This window comes from Corapipo altera, unplaced genomic scaffold, assembly GCF_003945725.1.
Source record: "Corapipo altera isolate COAL_440 unplaced genomic scaffold, ASM394572v1 124, whole genome shotgun sequence".
Classification (NCBI taxonomy): Eukaryota; Metazoa; Chordata; class Aves; order Passeriformes; family Pipridae; genus Corapipo; species Corapipo altera.
This window is the reverse complement of record NW_020884967.1, coordinates 97,016-117,113: the sequence shown is the minus strand read 5'-3', so window position 1 is coordinate 117,113 and position 20,098 is coordinate 97,016. Positions and strand designations below refer to the sequence as shown.

Here is a 20,098-nt window from a genome sequence, read left to right as displayed (position 1 = left end):
CTTGTCCAGAGTGCACAACTTTCCTCTGCAGTTCCTCTCAGACGAGCAGTTGATCCCAAGCCCTGCCTCACCTAAGGAGGCCCTGGAACCACCATGAGGCCTCACCTGACATAACCCACATCAAGGTGGGGCAGATAAATCAAATCGATTGCATCCAAAGCAAACATCAGGAATTCTAGGCCTATTCTCTGACCTCTCTAAGAGGTATTTTCCTTGCACATGCTTTCCACCCTGACTCTTCAGGGAGCTGATCAATACTTGTTTGACAAACTGCAACAAAAGTGAATTTGATAACCTAATCTTTCCAAGGGAATTTCCATATTGTTACTAAGTGGGCAGGGGAAAAAAAAAACCTGCTCTGCCCAGACCACTTGCAAAGAGTGAAAGTTTAAAATCAGCACACCAAGATGGGAAGTCCCCAAATGATCCCTACAGAGCAAAAGTGACATGGAAAGGAAAGGAATAAAGCTTTTGTTACTATAGCAGAAAAGAACCTCTTAGGAAGAGGGAAGGTTTTCATTTTCTTTACCAATTCCTTCAGGAATTCCACATTAATGGATTTATGCTGCTTCCTTTTTGTTCTATTAGTGACCAGATAAGGAGTTAAACTGCTCATAATCTTAATGGAATGGGAGTTTCCCAACTTTTCTTGGCCTTTTGCAGGTCATCTCTTAATATTTGTGATAGCAATGAACAATACCAGTCCACAGCCACCTCTGCAGGCACAGACCACACTGCTAGGAAGGATATTCCCACTACCTGGAAAAGGACTTCAAGGAAAACTATTTCCTCCTTTAAACACAACTGAAACTAGAGGAAGATACCGAGGGATCTCCTCTAAATCACCTATAACTGAGAGCAAAGAGTCCTGTCCTTTTGTATGACAGGACTATTCAGTTTAGCTGAGCACAACCTGAAAGAGGTTTATCACAGTAAACAAGTTTATCACAGGTGACATCAGATGTGGAAACCCCCAAAATATCCTTCTAGAAATACTTGCAGGAGAAGTCAAGAAACTAAAGATGGCAACAGTGACATTACGGACACAAGTAAGACTGTTCCCCTACAGATGTCATTGGTGGACAAATTGGTGATCCTGAGCAGTGCCATGGGCACCCCAAAACAGACAATTCAAGAACCTCCCCCTCAGATGTACTTCAGAAATGTTTCTATGAAAAAATACTAAGGAAAGTTTTTGTAGCCATCCAATTACCATTTTGGCAGTATTTTTAATATTCAATCAGTTTTTCTAAAAAAAAGAAATGCAGAGAATCCTCAAGTTTTTCCAGGGTGAAAAGGCAGCGGTTTTTTTTTTCTACAGACAGCAGTGGAGTTCTCATCCTGCCCACTGAGGCATTAGGAAAAGGAAAGCATGGAAGAGCTGATGGCAGCTCACCATCAATTCATGGCACAGCCTGGGCCTGATGGAAACCCTGAAATAAATCAGATTTTGCCCTGAAGAGAACTGCAATGGAAGGAAGATAACAGAGGAGATGAGCACCATTTAGCAGCACCTTTTGGAAACATTCTGATGTGACTATAAACACAGTCTCATAAGCTAAGTGCTACAAAATGGAATATTTCCTTACCCATTTTCCTGTCAATTTTATATAGATAGATATAAATTATACAGTAAATAATTCTACAGTGAACAACTCCTAGATGCTGCTAGAAAGACTTCCAATTTTCCTTGTCATACTCCGTTTACCTGTGTTTCCATTAAAAACTGTCAGTTTTGAATTTTTAAGACCAAAAATGCAGGAGACAGCATCTACAAGTCCAGTGAAGTTCAAGGTGTTATCTCCTTTTGGATTTTCCAGCAGCAGCACACCATCTAAAACCAAAATTAAGAAATTAAAATGCAGTTTGTGAGCAACGTCCAAGTTCCAGTGATTTTCTAGTGATGCTTTCGCATCACTAAACATCACTTTCAGTGAGTTTCCAAACTGGCAACACTACATCTTCCTAAAATTATTTTAGTAAGAAAGGGAAAGAGGAAAGAAAACAGGGAAATGGACTGAAGTGTACTTCAGGTTTAGAGTATAGAAGTTTTACTTGTTTTTACTAATAAAGTAGTCAAATTTGTATGCCACTGAAGTATAACCTGGTATTATACTGATTAAAAACTGGCAGACTCTGTGCCCTCCGAGATGGTCACCAAACTTTTACAGTTGGATTCATTATCATTCAGAGAGCAGCTCTGTGACCATGTTAACACTTGATACATAAATTGCCAATACATGTAGGAAAAAATTCCCTAAGTGCATTTAATTTTCCTTCTTTTAATATATAATTCAACCTTGTAATACTTTTACCAATATCACTGCTCTCATCTTTTCATTATCCAAACCACAGTCATTCTACCATCTAGTTTTATTTTATAATCATATGATCACAATATAATCTATAATTAATATAATATACATATTATTCTCTAGTATTCTTTTCAGCTCTATACTTAATATCTAAGGTTTTCAAAGCACCTCCTCCACATCAAGGCATCACCTGCACTGACAGCACAACATGGAGAATTAGAGATTCTCAAGGTCCATGCTCTGAGTACACACAGAGACATAGAGTGTGCACAGCCCCAGACACTCACATACAGACCCCTCTGTGGAACTCAAATAACTCCTATGCACACCTGAGTATCTCCCCCAGAAGGCACCACGGACAATGTGTGGTTTTACTTTGAATACATCTACTTCCAAGAACTATTTCAAGCTCCTATTGGAAGGGAGGTTGCACTACCTGCCTTTCACACCACCCCTGACAAACCAGGCTGGGTATATTCCTACCTTGCTCTGTCCCATTGACACAGACTTTGAGGTTGACGTAGGCACAGGCTGGACCAACAGACTGACTCACCCCCCCTCGGACAAGGGTGATTTCCAGCTCTGATCCCTTCAGCTGAAGAAAGAGAAATATGATCACGGTTTGGATATTGTTTTATTAAACCAACACAACAAAATATTTTCCTTAAATAAACAAAATGGTCCCTCCAGCCATTCTGTAAATCAAATTTTAAGTTGGATATATCCCACGCTCTGGTCTTTCTGGTCCAGCATGACATTTATGCTGAAAAATACTTCACCCACAATTCTGCTGGGGATGTCTTTTGGGTAGAGTAAGTTTGAATAAAACCAGGGCAAGAGTGTGGCCAAATATGGCAGAAGAAGCAATCAAAGAAAACAAAGGAAACTGCTGTTCCTTTTCAACAGCACATTTGAACTATCTGTGAAACTGCACTGTCACCAAGGACAACTTCAGCAACAGGGGGCAGGGAAAAAAGCAGCCTTAAGTATTAATAACTGAAGTTGGTCTTAAGAAAAATTTAGCTTTGAAGAAAGTTCCAATACAAAAGTATATTAACCTAAAGAAATCAGAGCAACAATGTTCTGGCTGTCTAAACAACGCACTAATCCAAGTACAAATAACTGTGTATTAAGCTTACACAAACGACTAATTATTCATTTATTTTGGTACCCGAGCAGCTTCACTTTCAAAAACACTACACATGCAGAAACTAAATATTTTTCTTTTTTAAACCAAAAACGCTAATATAGAAATTTACAAACACGAAACAATAACCGCTATATCCCATAAATAAACATTGGTATTTTTCTGTAATTGGAGCAGTTTGTCGGGTTAAAAGCAGACAAAGTGAGCTATGCAGTCAGAGCTTTTTCCTCTTACTTGGGTTGTTTCCTGGATGAGAACTTCCTTTGGGGTAGGCACCGGGTAAGGCTTCAGCTCAGCCTTTATTGTGGCCAAAATGAAATCTGCATGTTCCTTGATAACGGTGTCCAGGTATTCCCCCTCTGGCTGGGACCTGTAGTACACTGAGATCTCATCTGTAGGAACCAGATTCCGCTGTAGGACACACAAATACACTATTACTGACAGCAAAATTACAAATTTAAAAAAGAGTACTTGCTATGTTAAAGGAAAAAAAAAAATCTTTTAAAGATATTTACCAGGGATTTGTCAAAAGTTTCCACAAAGGATTTAGAATAAAACAATCCTTGTGTCACAAAGGCAAGAGCCTTGAAACATGGGAGTGTATGCAAGATTAAGTATTTTGAGATTCATTTAAGGGAAAATATATTATGGCCTCATGTCACTAAAGAACTAAATTTAAATCATCCAACAGCATAAGAGTTTTCATGGCCACATTCCTTCCCAGCTTTATTTTGCACAAAAATAAATCCATATAAGTTTTATTTTTTATATATATGTGTGTTTATATATTAAAATGTTTATATATACAAATCTACATAGGTATGTATATATATGTGGAAATCTACATATATATATTTTTAAAAATCAATGTAGAAAGATAGCTATTTTGGTATAACTTTGTAATTTTTCAGTCTTATGCTGAAGAAAGGTCCCTTCCAACTCAGATTATTCCATGAATCTATGATTTATGCAGCCTTAACTGCACAGATATCTTTTCCAAAAAACACGTCCCAAGAAAATGTTCTTTTTACATCCTTTGGATTCTCTTGCAAGAGCTCTAATCAGAACATTATACATGAGGAGTAAATGATACATGGCTTCATGTTTAATTAAAAGGGTCGGTTTCTGTTCCATACTTCCCAAAGATTGCTGCAAAGGAAATGAAAATGCCTTGGCCCAAACCATCCCTTCCTCACCTTTTTGCGAAGCTTCTGGATGCGATTAATGACTTCCCGGGCAACTCCTTCATCCACCATGGACTGGTCTGGGGTAACATCCAGCAGAACTAACACCTGAGGAAATGCACAGAAAGAAGAAGGATGAACAGGTGACAAACTTGAAACAAGCTCTACTCAGGCATTCAGGTTGCTTTTCTAGAGCTCCTCACTTACAAAATACGATGGTGAAGAGAGTGTTCAACAGCTCCACAATTCAAGAGACGGGTTCCCAAAATCTGTTGAACTACCTGAATTAACAATCCCACCCCACCATTTTCCTATTACTTTTAGAGGAAGTCTTCCCTTAATCAATACAAAACAAAAACAAACAAAACCAAACAAAAACACAAACAAACAAACAAAGACCAATAAAATACCTGAGCATCAGAGTGTGCCTCAAACTGGGAGGATCCTTCTGAGATCTGATACATGAGCCGGAGATCTTCCCCATGGAGTTCGTGTCCTTCTACAATAATGGTGCCTGCACAATTGGCAGAGGAAGAGCATCTCTCACCAGAGTAAAAAACCACAATGCTAAACTCAAAAGCCTTTAAACAAGTATCAGACTTAAAATACATGCACTGCAGTACATCTGCAATACAGTGAAACAGCAGTTAAGCACTAGTGAGCAGCAATGAACTACCCACATTCCCACTTTTCACACAGGCACTTCTCCAGGCAGCAGAGCTCACTCAAACACAGGTGCTTCAGCAACTGTTGGTGGGGAACCATCTGAATGGAATAAAACTTAAAAATAACCTGTGTACTCCACCAAATCCTAATTTCCATTTAAGCAGTTCACTAAACAGATATAGCTGCAAAATTCACACCCACTTGTAACTCTGGAACTGAAGGAATGCTTTTAGAATAAAAACTATTGCACAAATACTCAGTTCCAAATTGATTCAGTCTCACAGAAAGCTTATTCCCTGCTTCATCTTGGCCTTACAGTAGCACTTAAAACTGTAGAATATTCTAAGTTGGAAGGGACCCACAAGGATTAAATTCAACTCCTGGCCCTGCCCAGGACACCCCAACAATCCCACCACAGGCCTGAGGGCGTTGTCCAAATGCTCCTTGAGTTCTGTCAGCCTTGGGGCCGTGCCCACTGCCCTGGGGAGCCTGGTCAGTGCCCCACCACCCTCTGGGGGAAGAACCTTTTCCTAACATCCAACCTCCACCTCCCCAGATGGGAAGAAACAGTTTAACAGGAGGATAGTTTAATATTAGTGTACACAGCCATTTCTAATCTACTGTCAGCAAAATAATAGTAAAAATAATAAACCCAAATTTTCTCCTATTCTCATCACAAAAAATTTCACAGGGATGATAAGAGCGAAGCAGCCCTTACGCTCCCCCCTAAGCCCACAGCAGGATATAGTGCCACTGTTCAGGGGTTTGCACCACTACAGACCTGTCTCCTGGAACTTTTCCAGCTGCTCACTCTTCAGCTCTTTGATGGCAGCCACGAGAGGTTTGAATGCCCCCTTGAGGCGCTTGCCCAGCACCATGTGGTCTGGCTCTGCCCTCAGCCGCACCCCGTACTTCTCCTTGTCCGCGGACAGCGTCACCCGGCGAACGTTGAGCTCCTGGACAAAGACACCGGGAGAGAAGTGAAGCTAAAGAACAGCCATCTCTGACAGCCATGGAAAGAAAGGGCACAGACCAGAGGCCACGGTCCCAGGGAAGGTGTAAGCCTCAAGCTGCAAACTCTGTCCGTGGCTGTCTCTGTGGTCTAAGTCACTGGTCAACACTGGAAGAGCAAATAAACCCAACCAACATGGAACTCACCCCTTCAGCAGCCCTGTCCTCACCCTCAGCCTCTAGGTACCATTTCTCTGTTATTAACAGACACCAGCCAGCTCTCAGCTCAAATCAGGCCCCTATTCAACAGCCCTTTTTATTTCACTCTCACAATTGCCTGAAGAGCTAAACCCATAACCTTGGTGTGCAGTGGCTCTGGGAATGGCCTGGCAGAACTCAGGAAGGAAAATTCTGCTGAAACAGTCCTTTCAGTATGCATTGAGCCAGGAAACTATAACCAGCAATTTCATGGTTTAAGTTGTACAAAACTGCCCCATTTTGTCTCCTTCCTCACCTGTTCATTCCAGGTCCTCACTGCACAGAAAACCACCCTGGCTCAGAAAAGCTGCCATGGGTGCCCTGCAGCACAAGATCAGTGTGCGGGAGCAGCCAAAACAGCTGATAAAACTTACATGAAACTCAGGAGGGGCCCCAGACCAAAGGTGGTATTTTGCCACTACAGAAACTTATGAATGCCCATTTTTCTAAGTTACACGTGCAGTTTTTGTCCCCGTGTCTGAAGGGAACATGGTGGTGCTGTGGGAAGTTTTACAGAACAACTGACTGAGAGGATGGTGTTGGTGCTACACGAGGAAAGACCAGGGCTAGAACCTTTTGGAGAGAGGAAAGCTGAAGGGGGATATGACTGAAGCCGTAAAATGTGAGAAGGTAAAACTGCTATTCACCAAACCCCTCAAGTGAGGGAACATGCACTAGAAAGAGTGGGAGAGGGGTTAAGAAAGAGATACAAGTAGTCAACCCTTAGAACTAATGCTACCAGAGGAGCAAAGCAGGACTGTAACACCAAGTTCAAAGAGGAATTAAGCCCCTAACAGTAGGCACGTGGAAAGATGTCAAAGGCAACAGGCAGGCACGTGCCTGTAGTGTCTGTAATGCAGGTGGTGCCTACAACAGGAGTCCACTGCAAGGGGTGGCAGGTGCTGGTGCTGTCTCTGCACGGCCTCTGCACTGCAGGACACTGCACACACAAGGCAGGACTTGGTACAGCCATCTCTAGTTTCTCACAGTCTCACTCTGTTCCTGGTGTAACACACCAAGGACAGACCTTGGAAAGTTTAAATTGCCGACACAAACTCTCCTCCAGGCACAAACCTGCACGGATCTGCAGCACATTTCACTCTAATTCGGCAGGTTTGGTCTGTCAGGCTGCCCAGTGCTTGAAGCACTTACTGTTTAATGCCCACTGGAAGGTTGTTAGAACTCACATCAACATGCTACAGAATCCCCAGGTGCACCTGGCAAGCAAACTACTCCAAGGCACTTAGGAAGCACAAGTAAATGGGAGCATCAGCATGACAGGACTAGCAAGTAGCCAAACACTTAGATTGAGAAATAATGCTTAAATACAACCTCTGAGCTGCAGCCTAATTCCCTAGGAAGTCCTACTGACATGAGGAGCCAAGAACACAACTGAATCTAATTTTATTTAATACATATTTATTTAATAATTTTAGGAAATCTAATGAAAATTATGCACTTCAGAAATTCAGTTTCAATGGGGTGCTGCTGGAAACGAGCCCACGAGTGGTAAATGAGAAACTTGTGGGGGAAAAGAAATAATAATCCAAAAAATAGCACAAACTGAGAGATGACTTTGAGCCCGATTAGATAAATCACAGAGAAGCCAACTCCATCAGGACAAGTTTTCTATACTAATTAGATTAGGAAACCATTCTTCTGTACACATTATCCATTTAAAAAACCAGGAATGACTTCCAGAAACAGGCAAGTCTGTATCTTAGGTCTGTTTGTATCAGCCTCAGTGCTTTGACTTAAAACAGTTTTTAGTTTTATCTTCCTAATTACTCAAAATTTGGTCCTTAACACATCTTTGAAGCCTCATGCAGATAAACCAAGGCAACCAGCCCTTCCCATCACCAGTGGGAAGACCTGTACATGGAATGCCTGAACATACAGGGGCCCTTCCTTGGTGCCATGTGCCCCAGCTATGCTCAATCCTCAGACCTGAGACAGAGAAATGCCAGTGCTGGGCATTTTCTGGGCTGGGCTCTCTAAGCAAGCAGCCTAAGAAGGAAAATAAACACTGGTTATGTAATTCTGTAATAAATGAAAGACTGAAGGCCCCCACACTGCCACAGCTCCTGTGTCAGTTTATTCAGCCCAGTCCCAGACCCAGTGGCACCACATCACCATAACACCAGTGACACATGAAACACTGACAGACCTTGGGTTTGCTGGAGAAGCCCATTTTCTCTGTTTTATAACAGCCCTACAAAGGGGTAGAGGTTGAAAGGAATACAAAGGCTGGAATAAAACAAGATTCTGACTGTGCAGAGAGTCAAATTTACTCAGATAAAGCCCTCCCCTGGAAGCAGTTGGGAAGAGAAGTCCTGACCCAGGCTTGTAAATGGCCTCAAATACTAATGAATAAAATGCAGCTGTGTCCAGTTGCTAAAAGCCTGTTGGATGTATTTCATTTTGTGAGCGTGGCTATTTTTGCATGACAACTCTATAATCTGGACAGTTCTAATATTAAAATCCATTTATTTAAATGACTTGCTATGTTCTGAAGATGACAGAGCAGGACTGCAGATCAAAGACTGCAGCTCCCTCTGCAAAAGTAATGAATGAAATTTTTGAAGAATTGACAAGTGTATTTTTCCAATTCTTTTGTTAGCAACTGCATGAAATTAAATGGTGTAATTTCTCTTACCGATTACCTCTGGCATCTGCAAATTTTCTAGAAACACACTTCTGGCAATCACTAAAGGTTCTAAAGCTCTGAATACGTAGGAGGTCGATGAAGAAAGCTGCAAACACAGCTCAAGCAAAGCTATCCCAGCCTGCCTGTAATCACTGACCTCTTTAGCTCTGCACCATCCCAGTAAACAACTGGATTGATTGCCATGTAGTACAATAAAACACACACTAGCTTCAGCATCAGCTTGTTGAATTTTAAGATACAGAATAAAGACAGGACAATAGACAGCACTTTGTGTTTGTGCTTCCATGAAGGCATCTGAGCACGTTGTAAATCATCTCTGTGTAAGACACACCTTAACAGTGTCTGCAGTAGCAAATCAAAATAAACCAAAACACACTTATGTACAATCCAATTATGTAATCATTTACAAATTGTCAGGTGCCTCTGTTATCCTGTACTAGTTGCAGAAGTTGACAACAAATTTTGTCAGCTACCTTTTTGGAAGTAATTTCAGGAAGCAAACCTTACCTCCCTTAAAATTGGATTCTCCAGAACCCACAAATCCAGCTTTCAGATTAAAAAAAAAAAAAAAAAGAGAGAGAGACTAACCTAAATTCCACAAAATCTGCTATTGAAAAGATCCAGGTATTGAAATAATAATAATAATAACAATAACAATAATAATAATAATAATAGTAGCAATTCTAAAGCCAGAGTATCATAACTGCCAAGTCTAAGAGCAATAATCAATAAGCTAACATGACAGAAAAGCCTTACAAATCCCACTTGCAAATTAATCAAGACTTCTTTAATTAAAATTCCTCTAGTGCACAATTTTTAAGAATTTAAGTCCCACAGTAACTAAAAGCAAGAAGCACACACGCTGATCTAGAGGTCCTGTGCACTGAGCCATGACTCCTACAGCCAGCACTAATTCTCCCAGCAGGATTTTTAGAGGCCCTCCATAGATGTATATTAGGCTTGGGGAAAGAGGGTATTGCTGGTGTAATGGATAATTACAAGTTTAAGAGAAATCATGGACTAACCAGACTTGGAAGGGACCCACAAGGATCACCAAAGTCCAACTCCTGGCCCTGCACAGGGCACCTCGACATGACCAAAAGAAGAAAGTGCAACCCATTGCTGGAAGTTAAGCTCCAAAACCCATGAAGAGTTACTTTGCCTGTGGATGATGGGGCTTTTATCCAAACAAAGATTTGGCAGCAGGACAGGCTGCATTTCTCTAATGGACACACATTCCAGAGGACTGCAGTGACATAAAGGAACAGATGAGTGAAGAAATTGTACAGACCCACATCTTACTTATTTGAGGTTATAGCTCCTAAATGACATCCTGCAAAAATCCTCCCCGGTCCCCTATTCTCCCATCCCCTCTCCATCAACCCCTTCCACTTACTGCCAAAGTGGTTTTGATGCCCTTTAACCGAAGGAGATCACAAATTCTGTAATCCAACTCTTCAACAACGTGCAGTTGACTACTGTCTTTTCATTCAGGAAATGTTTTTACTTTTCACTGACCGAGGGAAAGAACATTTCTAAAGCCTCTTGGTCTGTTGTGGTCAGTTTGAGCTACTAAGTATTTCTCAGCACTAACTGACTTCACCTCCTCACCCACTTCCCTGTAGTTCTGCACACAGATAACCCCTTTCATGACAATCTCTTTTAACTTCATTTTACCTGGTGAGTTATTAGTATCACCAACAGGGAAGGTTGGGGGTTTGGTTCTTCAGGTAACTGACACAGACAATCTAGTTAAGCATCATATTCTTACCTCAAGTACATACTTCTCTAAAGATCTGATGTTTTCCAGAGCCTCTGGGTCCTGATGGATAACAACCACTTCTTTCAAAGGATACTGAGAAGGGAAAAAAACCCAACAAAACAGAAACTTAACTATTGAATTTTCCCAGGCTTATCCCAAAGTTACAAAGCTGTTACACATTCCCAAGGTATGATAAGAGACCTTAAGAGTTCTAACCTTGACTGGGATGGTTTTTCTGTCTCTGATTACTCGCCCAAGCTCAATCACAGACTGCAAACAAGAAACGGCACTTTCAATTTTTTTGTCGATGAGATCCTCCCTAGATTGGAAAGGAAACGTTATATTGCTTCATTTTCATTGCATCTGTTTGAGCAGATTGAAAGCATTCTACCCCCTTCTCTGAAATCTCCTACAATAGACTCAGTTATGCCTTGGCTGGGGCAATTTGAAAAATGAACAAACAGGTTTTGCCTCTCTTTTTTGTTGTGGAGAAGATGAGGAGGAAATAACTTGCTGAAAACAAATAGCGGAGCTATTTTTAAATCTTTTCTTAGCACCTCTCACAAGGTGGAGAAGATGGATTGAGTCATACTACCTATCCTATTAACATCCAATAAAAAGTACAATTTACATTAATAATATCATAAGAAGATGCAAAAAGATATTATAAATAGGGTACTTATAAAGAAAATGAATTACCTATAATGCAACAATTCACTGGATCCCAATTTTTCATCTTTTCCAGGAGTTACAGATATTTGAGTCTGAGGTTTTACACAGCCTTGTCATCTTTCCTGGCTTCACATTTTAATACCCTTCCATTTGGAGGCAAGTCAGGGTTGGGTGGGGGTTTTTTTTGCCCTTTGGGGTTTTTTTCTGGGGGGGGGGTGGTGAGAGGATTGGGCTTGAAATTTTGGCCTTTTTTTTTTTCTGAGTGAGCTGGTGTTCACATCTTGTTTCAAATGTACAAGCAGCCAAGAGTTCTGTAAATGAGGCTTTCTTGATTTCTCAAGTAGATGCAATACTTCAGCTGCTACTCTAAGATTGCACAAGTATCACATCAAGACCAGAGGTACCAGTTTAAAAGGCAGATGTGAATAAAATGAAGTGAACAGAGATACTTGTTGCAATGTTATTTAGCAAAAGTACTGGGATGAAAACCACGTATCCCATAAGGACTGGTCAGGAAAACAGAGCTGGTAAAGCAAAACTTACAACTGGAATATCCTCATGTTCTGCATTTGGGCTTTAAGATGTCACTACCTATTTTGAAGTTTTTGTTCTTCCAAAAGCCAGACCTTCAGGATGGCCCTCCAAAAACTTGGAAACGTGTAAGTTGCAAAGGAGAAGATTTTGCTCCCAGAAGGATTCATATAGGATTATGTGGCAGTATTTCAATACTACTTGCCATTACTTAACAACATTGCAGAGCCACAAAATGACAATATTTTTCACAGACTGAATGCACATCCACCAAATTTTAATGCGACCCACCTGTTCAGACACTAAGTAACCCAGTACTACCCCAGTGGGGTTTGTAGCACAGGTACTGAGTCAAGTTCAGCTGTGAAAGTGGCCAAGTCCCTCAAGCTTTACCTGCACTTACCCACCATATTGTTATAATAGTGTTTTCTGTAATTGCATCCAAAAATATCCCTTATTATTAACTGACAATATTGTCCTTATGCTGTCATCAGAAAAACATTCAGAGTCAAGGCAATTATGTGCTTCACAACTCAAGGTGAAACTCAAACTCCAACATTAATCTGGTCTTGAAAACACACCTTTTTATCTGACAAGGGAACAACTGATACAGAAGGGAGCCAATAAATTACACAGACTAGTAACAGACAAAAATACAAACAAAATGCAACACAGAGGAAAGCTGTGCAAGCCACTCAAATATCTCATGTTGGCATGATACAGCAGCAAGTCAGTCAGCACTAACTGGAGTAAAAAGTGATTAATCCACTTAAATGCTCATGTTAAGACCATGCCTGTGAACTGAGTCTCTGTGAATAGTTCACCCCCCTTCCAGGAGCTCAAACCCATTCCTGCCAGCTCGCTGAGGAGGGCTGCATTCCTTGATTACATATTCTCCACAGCACTTTCCCAGGGAACAGAAAATCAGCACTGTCATTATGTCGATCTCCAACTGCCTGTTGCAATAACTCTCACTATTAAAGCTCTCAGGAAGACCATACACTCTCCTCAAAGGATACGGTATCCATAAAAGAAACACCATTATGGAAGGTTTAAATTTTTAAACTGGCACGTAAAGTATCAAGGTCAGATCCCCTGCCCTTGAGGGTTTTCAAACCGAGCTGCAACACTAAAGGAAAGCTCCTTCTCTTACATTCAGTGACCAAGAGAACACTGAGATGAAGGAACTAAATGCAGGGACTAACTTAATCCACTGGAATACCAGTGTGCCCCTCAGCTGGATAAAAAAAACAAACCTCAAAACATCAAAACTAACCCAAAAATACTTCAGTTGCAAAGTTTTACCTGGGCTGAGTTGATACTAAGGATGACTCAGAGCACACATCCAGTACAGCCATCAGGGACCCAAACCCTGGGGACACATTGGCACTTAGAACAAACCTCACCCATCAGCACCCACAGAATGATCTCTCCCGCAGATGAGGGATCCTCTTACAGGCAGTCCCTGGACAATGGGCTAAATTCCTGACCTGGAGCCAAAAGAACTCGCTCTGCTGGTTCCATATGTGCTCCACACAAACAACAATAACTCCAAACCTCGTGGGATCTGGAAGCAGCACTCACCAAGAAAGGCCTAGAGATGGGAGATGCACATGTTCTTGCCAATGTAGGGTCTGTAAAGAAGTTCTCTGATCCCTTAGGGCCCTTCTGTAGGTGCTACAGCTTCTAGTCAGTGCACAGTTTGAGGAGTAAAAACCATATTCCTTGCCCACCACAAGAAAATATGAGTGGAGAACAGGCATTCCTCTTAATTTTTTTCTTTCCTATCTATAATCCTTAACCTAACACAAGTGTACTGCCTCCATGTGGAGGGAAAAGAAAATTCCCAGCTAAAATTGACAGTGGAGTGTGAAGTTCACCGATAATGAAATTCTCTCCTACAGCAAAGAGACTAACATTAATCAGAGTTTAATCAAAATTTAAACATTTTTTGCTTATAAAAAGGAGCATGCTGACTAGCATCCTAAAATTTTTTTTCAGGGGCAAAGGAATATTCACATTATTAAAGCAGTTTGTTTATCTTGTTATGCAGTTTTAAACACAAATGAAGGAGCACTGTTCCATGAAATTAAAAAAAAACAAAAAACAAAAACAACAACCAAAAAAACCCCCTCAAAAATTAATAAAAATCCCTCTCAAAAAATGACCAAAACCCCATTTTGCCACGTAACAACTGCCTCTTACCTGACTTGGGGGAGCATGAGGTAGTGGATGCTTTCAGTGTTCTTTTCCTGAACTGAGGCTGGATCAATAAGTGTTTTCAGATTTTGGTACATCAGCTCAGTGATAAATGGAGTATATGGTGCCTGTAATGTTAAATTCAATCATCATCTTTATTGCTTGTACATTATGAATCAATAATACCATGAATTGCATAGGGACAGTTCAGCAAAAACAGTGCTTACAGTGTCTGCAACTGTGATGTTATTCAAAATGCAGACTGAAATAAATGATGGAATTGGTACTACTTATTTACCTCCTTCCTGACATTTACATGTTACTTTTGGGCATCACATAAGAAATCATAATGTCTCTTTATCTAGTGATATTTGCCTTCTTTTTAATACCATGGGGCAGAGAAGCCCCATGATAAGAGGAGGTGGAAAACAAGGGGGGAGATACACGAAGACATTTTTATATTAACTACATTAAAGTGTTACTGATGGTTGTAACTCCCTTACCATAAGTCTGCACATGGAGAACAAAACACTAAACAAGGTTTCCAAGGCCATAATGCAGTCTTCAGTCCCATTCTCACCCTATATGAAGAATTCACCAAAAAGAAAAGCAATTGCAATTTTAGGATCAGTAAGTTCACTTCAGTAAACTTCAAAAATGCCCTATGTTAACGCAACACATTGGTTTTCTAAACTGTGTACATTTTGCTCAGTTCCATCAAGTGCAGCAGAATTACTGGGCATTTTGTTGGACTGGTTTTCCTCACAAAGCACAGGAGGGAAAAAAAAAAAAAAAGTTGACTTCTCATTCCCACTACCAGGCCCGAACTGACAGCACTTAAAACCATAAAATGATTTTGTGTAACACCGTGGAGCTGCAATGAATTCCACTGACACAAACACCAGGGTTCAGTTCCCAGAGCAAGGCTGGAGCAGCACAGCCCTACCTTCAGTCTCCTGCGGTTCATTCTGACGTACCAGTTGGTCAGAATATCAACAAACTTCACCAACCGAGGGACCACCGTGTACAGCCTGTAAGCTGGAGGGAAAAAAACGTTTCCTGGAGTTAATATTTGCCCTCTGCATCAAGCTCCTCGCTCATAAAAACACATTATCATTTGTAGTTCTGGTGCTGAACATGAAACTTGAGCAGTAGCTCAAAGAAGGGACGGGACACGCTGTTATGTTGCAACTGTATTTTGAAATTGCATGTCATCAGTTCTGGTGCTTCAAGACAAACATCCACCAGCAAATTGCTTCCCTAATCCCACACAAACACACATTATGGAAGCCTTATGCTTTTATCTGACTCGTAAAGAGGATAGTGGATAAGAGACTATTAATCGCAGAGGATTTGGCAAATCCTAGATTTGCACATGCTGCAAATACAGCCAAGTCACTGGAAGTTTAACAGAAATTACTGTAGATCCATAAAATAAAATTTCCTTAATTACTGCCAACGTTTCCTTTTTTGCTCACCAGATTTAAATGAGGCACCTACTTCAATCAATTCTCCCTGAATTAATTACAGGCTTTTATTATTTTTCTAAGGAACACAGTGAGCTACAAGAACGTAAAGCAGCAGCAAGGCTGACGAGTTAAGACATAAACAGAGCTGTATTTTCAAGTTCTATGTAACTTGAAAGCATGGAGGACTGCCAGCACCAAAGAGGTCACCACCAGCATCACTGTGCAACAGGGAAAAAAATTTCAGTTGTTCATGAGAAATTAGGGGGGTGGGGATGGACCTTAAACAGGACTCAGGTTTTTTTAAGGAAAAACTTGTATATAGTTTCTCTAAAAGCAAAGAGTTTCTTTGATCTTTATTCTGAATCAGTGTCATTAATCAAGCAGCTACTGAATAAAATGGATCTTGGCTTTAAAAGCTCCACCACCACTTTTCACTGAGTTTTCTAAACCAAAAGTGTTTTTAAAGGCAGAGCAGTGGTATTTAAACCTAAAAAGGAAATGCTCAGAAGATTCATGCCATGGTGGGGAAGACATTATTTATGTGGGAATTTGTACTCCTAAAGAATTCCAAGCTCTCCTCTAGCTAGGTAATATTGAGCCAGGAGACTGGTTAAAAGCAAATTAAAAAAAAACAAACTCAAAAAACCCACCCTTCGAGGAAAGTATATCTTTAACAAGACATTCAAGTTAGCCTGGAAACCTGCATTTCTCTTCTCAATAGCTGTAACACCAGTTCATGAACCAAAACGTGAAATCTTAATTTTTCATGATTCAAGAAAGACATGCCTGCACATGGAAACACGTGTACATATACACACACACACTTTTTCACTCTGTCATCAGGAGAAAAGTTGCATTCCCAAAATATGTGCTTGTATTGGGCACTTTGGAAGAAAAAACAGCGTAGTAAGGCTTACTGATTTTTAGTATGGACTTTTAACCCCCCCTTGAAACTCAAAGGATTGTTTGTCCTATTGCTTTCCATAATATCTTCCCAAGATCTTGCTACTTGCCCTGTTTATCAAAGTGTCCAGAAATCCCAGGATTTTCCATTATAAGGGATGAGGCTTAGTGGAGAAATTGTGCTACTGTTCCAAAGCTAATAACTCCTCTGGATAAGGGTGTCATCACGAAAGTGAAGCTACAAGAGGTTACATACACACACTTCCCCAACCTGAGGAGGGTTTTGGAGCTACTGCTCCAGTTCTGGGCACCAGAGGTACCACACAACAGCAAACCCTCTTACAAACACACGTGTGGGGTTCCAACACACATCACTTTCGACGTTTTCCACGGATAATGGAAGTGAGGTTCCTTTGGGACAAGTGGTGCCTCCTTTTCTCCAGCTGCACACGTTCTCAGAAGGCAAAGCTCTCCCCATCCAGGACTGGCAGAGGGTTGTTATACCTCTCAAGTTTTTCCAGGCTCTCCCAGCATCCCAAAGCTGGAGAGTGCACAGGTACGTTTCCCTTCCTCCCTCAGCCTCCTCCAGCGAGGTTAATCCTACTCTGACAGGGGCTCCACTCAGGCTGACACACTGCTGGCTCTTCAAGCTGCCAGCAGAAACTGGGGCAGAATTAACATGAGTTTTACTTCATGAAAACATTTTTTTCCAGAGGCAATCAGTGTAAAATTTAGCTCCACTCTAAAATGCACTCGATGAAAGGGAAGAAGCAAAGCTCAGTTGCAGCATTTCTCTGGTTCCTGGTGTCTCCTCACCACTGCCACCTTCAAGCCTGTGTGTTCTTACACCCCATCACACACCCAGCTGCAGGAATTTATATTTATAGTCTATTTATCTCCTTTACCTTGCATTTGAGGGTATCAGTCACCATTATAATCTTCCCTTGTCTCTTCCTGACATTTTTCCTACTTGAAGTGATATGAAGTAGAAATCTTTTAAAAAAAAAAAAAATCCCCAAATAACTTTGTAAAAGAGACTAGCACAAGACTATCATGTCACAGTACACAAATTCACTGCATCTCATTAATATCTGCCTGACTGGAGTCAGAGTTTATGCAGAAAAATAAATTGAAAAATCCTGTTTATTAATCCCTTCCAAATGAGACTGTCACTCATTTCATGAGCACATGACGTTATCTTCATCTAACACAACACAACAGCATTTAATACCAACACCACTCTCTTGGAAATCTTTAGATTGTCATTTTCCAGTAGAAATTCTTTTCTCCTGCTTGGAAGACCTTCTTGTTCTATAAAGATGGCTGTTGACACATCTCTTTTTGTTATCTTCATCTTCCTCTGAGAAATCCAGAGCAGAGAATTCAAGTTTCTCCCCCCATATTCACCTTCCTGTAAATAATTCTGTTTAAACTGTGCACTGATCCAAGATCTCACGTTCACAAATTCACAAACTGATTTTCCACTGTCCCTCAAGTATTTTCCTCTTTATCTGAAGCACATGAACTTGTGTAGTCCTGCATATTTCTGCTCGGCAATACACGAAACTAAACACACAGCACCATCAAATTTCAAGGACACATCTCGTAGGAAGAAGCCAAATTTTGTCAGTAAGAGGCCACCTACATCATATTGCTGGGTTTGGTAGCTTGAGGATTCTTTCTTCTTTTAATGAAATGTTCTCAGGTGACCTCACATGAAGTTTGATATTACCAAAATGACCTGCTTTATCTACTGTAGCAAGATAAACTCATCTTACTCATCTTGGTGAGAGTGATCAGTCTGAGAGGGGGGAATGCAAGAGATGAGAGAAGCATGGTGACTGTTCTGAGTCACAAACTCAGATCTGGCATTTAGCTGTTTTCTTATTATCTATTATCCCACTAATACCTTCCTTCTCCCCAAGCCCAAGGCTTCTAAAATTCTTCAGAGGGTGACTTAAGATCACAGGCATTGTGGGGGGTGTTAATTGTTTATTCATGAACAGGAATGACAACAGCCAAATCCACCCTCTTTCCAATATCTGGGGTTCCAGTGCTCTTAAAGGCATCACAACCTCTTCAAATCCCACTGTGACTTTATCTGCAAGTTTATAAACTTACAGCATCAGAACAGCTACTTCAGGGGGCCTCTTGCAGCTCCTCCTCTTTGCAATTAAGTGTCTTAATGTAATGTGAGCATTGAGAGGTGTGGGATGATGAAAAAGACAACAGGCAGGAAGAAAAAGCAGGGGAGTACCTTCCTACAGCTCTGCAATATCCTAGTGTTATCCATCCTGCTGCACACACTCCCAATAGGATTACAAAGAAACCCTCTCCATGGAACTACACCAGGAAAAATCTATTGCCAATGCTCATATACCTCCAAAAATTATTTTATACAATTGACAAGCACTGCCCATTTTATCCTTTTTTTACAGCTTCTCCAAATTCTATTTAGGTTCCTTTTCACTGCTATCTTTCAGTAACTATTATTATTAATTGCTCCAAGCACTGCAGAAGACGTTGTTACAGCAACAAGCTACATCACTGAGCTCACACGATCAGCTGTGACAAAAAAAGCCTCATCACTTTTTGAAATCTCATGAACAGGCATAGCAAAATCTGACTTAACACCCATGAAAGCAGCATTCCATGTATCATGGTAGCTGGTTAAAGATTTCCTTCCTTTTACCAAGTCTCCCATGGAATCTGGAAATCTCTGGATGGAATGGTGAGTTCTCTAATCAAACACAGAATCACAGAATCAGCTGGGTTGGAAGGGACCTCTGAGATCATCAAGTCCAACCCTTGATCCAACCCCGCTGCAGTTACTAGGCCATGGCACTGATGCCACATCCAGTCTCATCTTAAACACCTCCAGGGATGGAGAATCCACCACTTTCCTGGGCAGCCCCTTCCAATGGCTGATCACCCTCTCTGGAAAGAAATTCTTTCTAATATCTAACCTAAACCCCCCCTGGCACAACTTGAGACCATGCCCTCTTGTCTTACTGATCGTTGCCTGGGAAAAGAGACCAACCCCCCCCTGGCTACAACCTCCTGTCAGGGAGTTGTAGAGAGTGATGAGGTCTCCCCTGAGCCTCCTCTTCTCCAGGCTGAACAGCCCCAGCTCCCTCAGCCTCTCCTCATAGGACTTGTGCTCCAGTCCCTTCCCCAGCCTCGTTGCTCTCCTCTGGACCTGCTCCAGCCCCTCAATGTCCTTCCTGAGTTGAGGGGCCCAGAACTGGACACAGCACTCGAGGTGTGGCCTCACCAGCACTGAGTCCAGGGGAAGAATCACTTCCTTGGACCTGTTGGCCACACTGTTCCTGAGCCAGGCCAGGATCCATTGGCCTTCTTGGCCACCTGGGTA

At 41.3% G+C, this 20,098-nt stretch overlaps 1 protein-coding gene across 2 annotated transcripts in view; it reads right to left on the bottom strand.

Annotated features, from left to right (window-relative positions):
- Positions 1-20,098, bottom strand: part of IARS (isoleucyl-tRNA synthetase) — a 98,087-nt gene that overhangs the window by 8,111 nt on the left and 69,878 nt on the right. For both annotated transcript variants that reach the window (XM_027664953.1, XM_027664952.1), the window contains exons 22-32: positions 15,300-15,391; positions 14,857-14,934; positions 14,360-14,481; positions 11,168-11,270; positions 10,961-11,044; positions 6,094-6,268; positions 5,057-5,160; positions 4,659-4,754; positions 3,697-3,873; positions 2,799-2,910; positions 1,709-1,834 (exon numbers count right to left, since the gene is read on the bottom strand). In XM_027664953.1, coding sequence (XP_027520754.1) covers positions 1,709-1,834; positions 2,799-2,910; positions 3,697-3,873; positions 4,659-4,754; positions 5,057-5,160; positions 6,094-6,268; positions 10,961-11,044; positions 11,168-11,270; positions 14,360-14,481; positions 14,857-14,934; positions 15,300-15,391 — 1,269 coding nt within the window. The remainder of the gene's footprint in view (positions 1-1,708; positions 1,835-2,798; positions 2,911-3,696; positions 3,874-4,658; positions 4,755-5,056; positions 5,161-6,093; positions 6,269-10,960; positions 11,045-11,167; positions 11,271-14,359; positions 14,482-14,856; positions 14,935-15,299; positions 15,392-20,098) is intronic.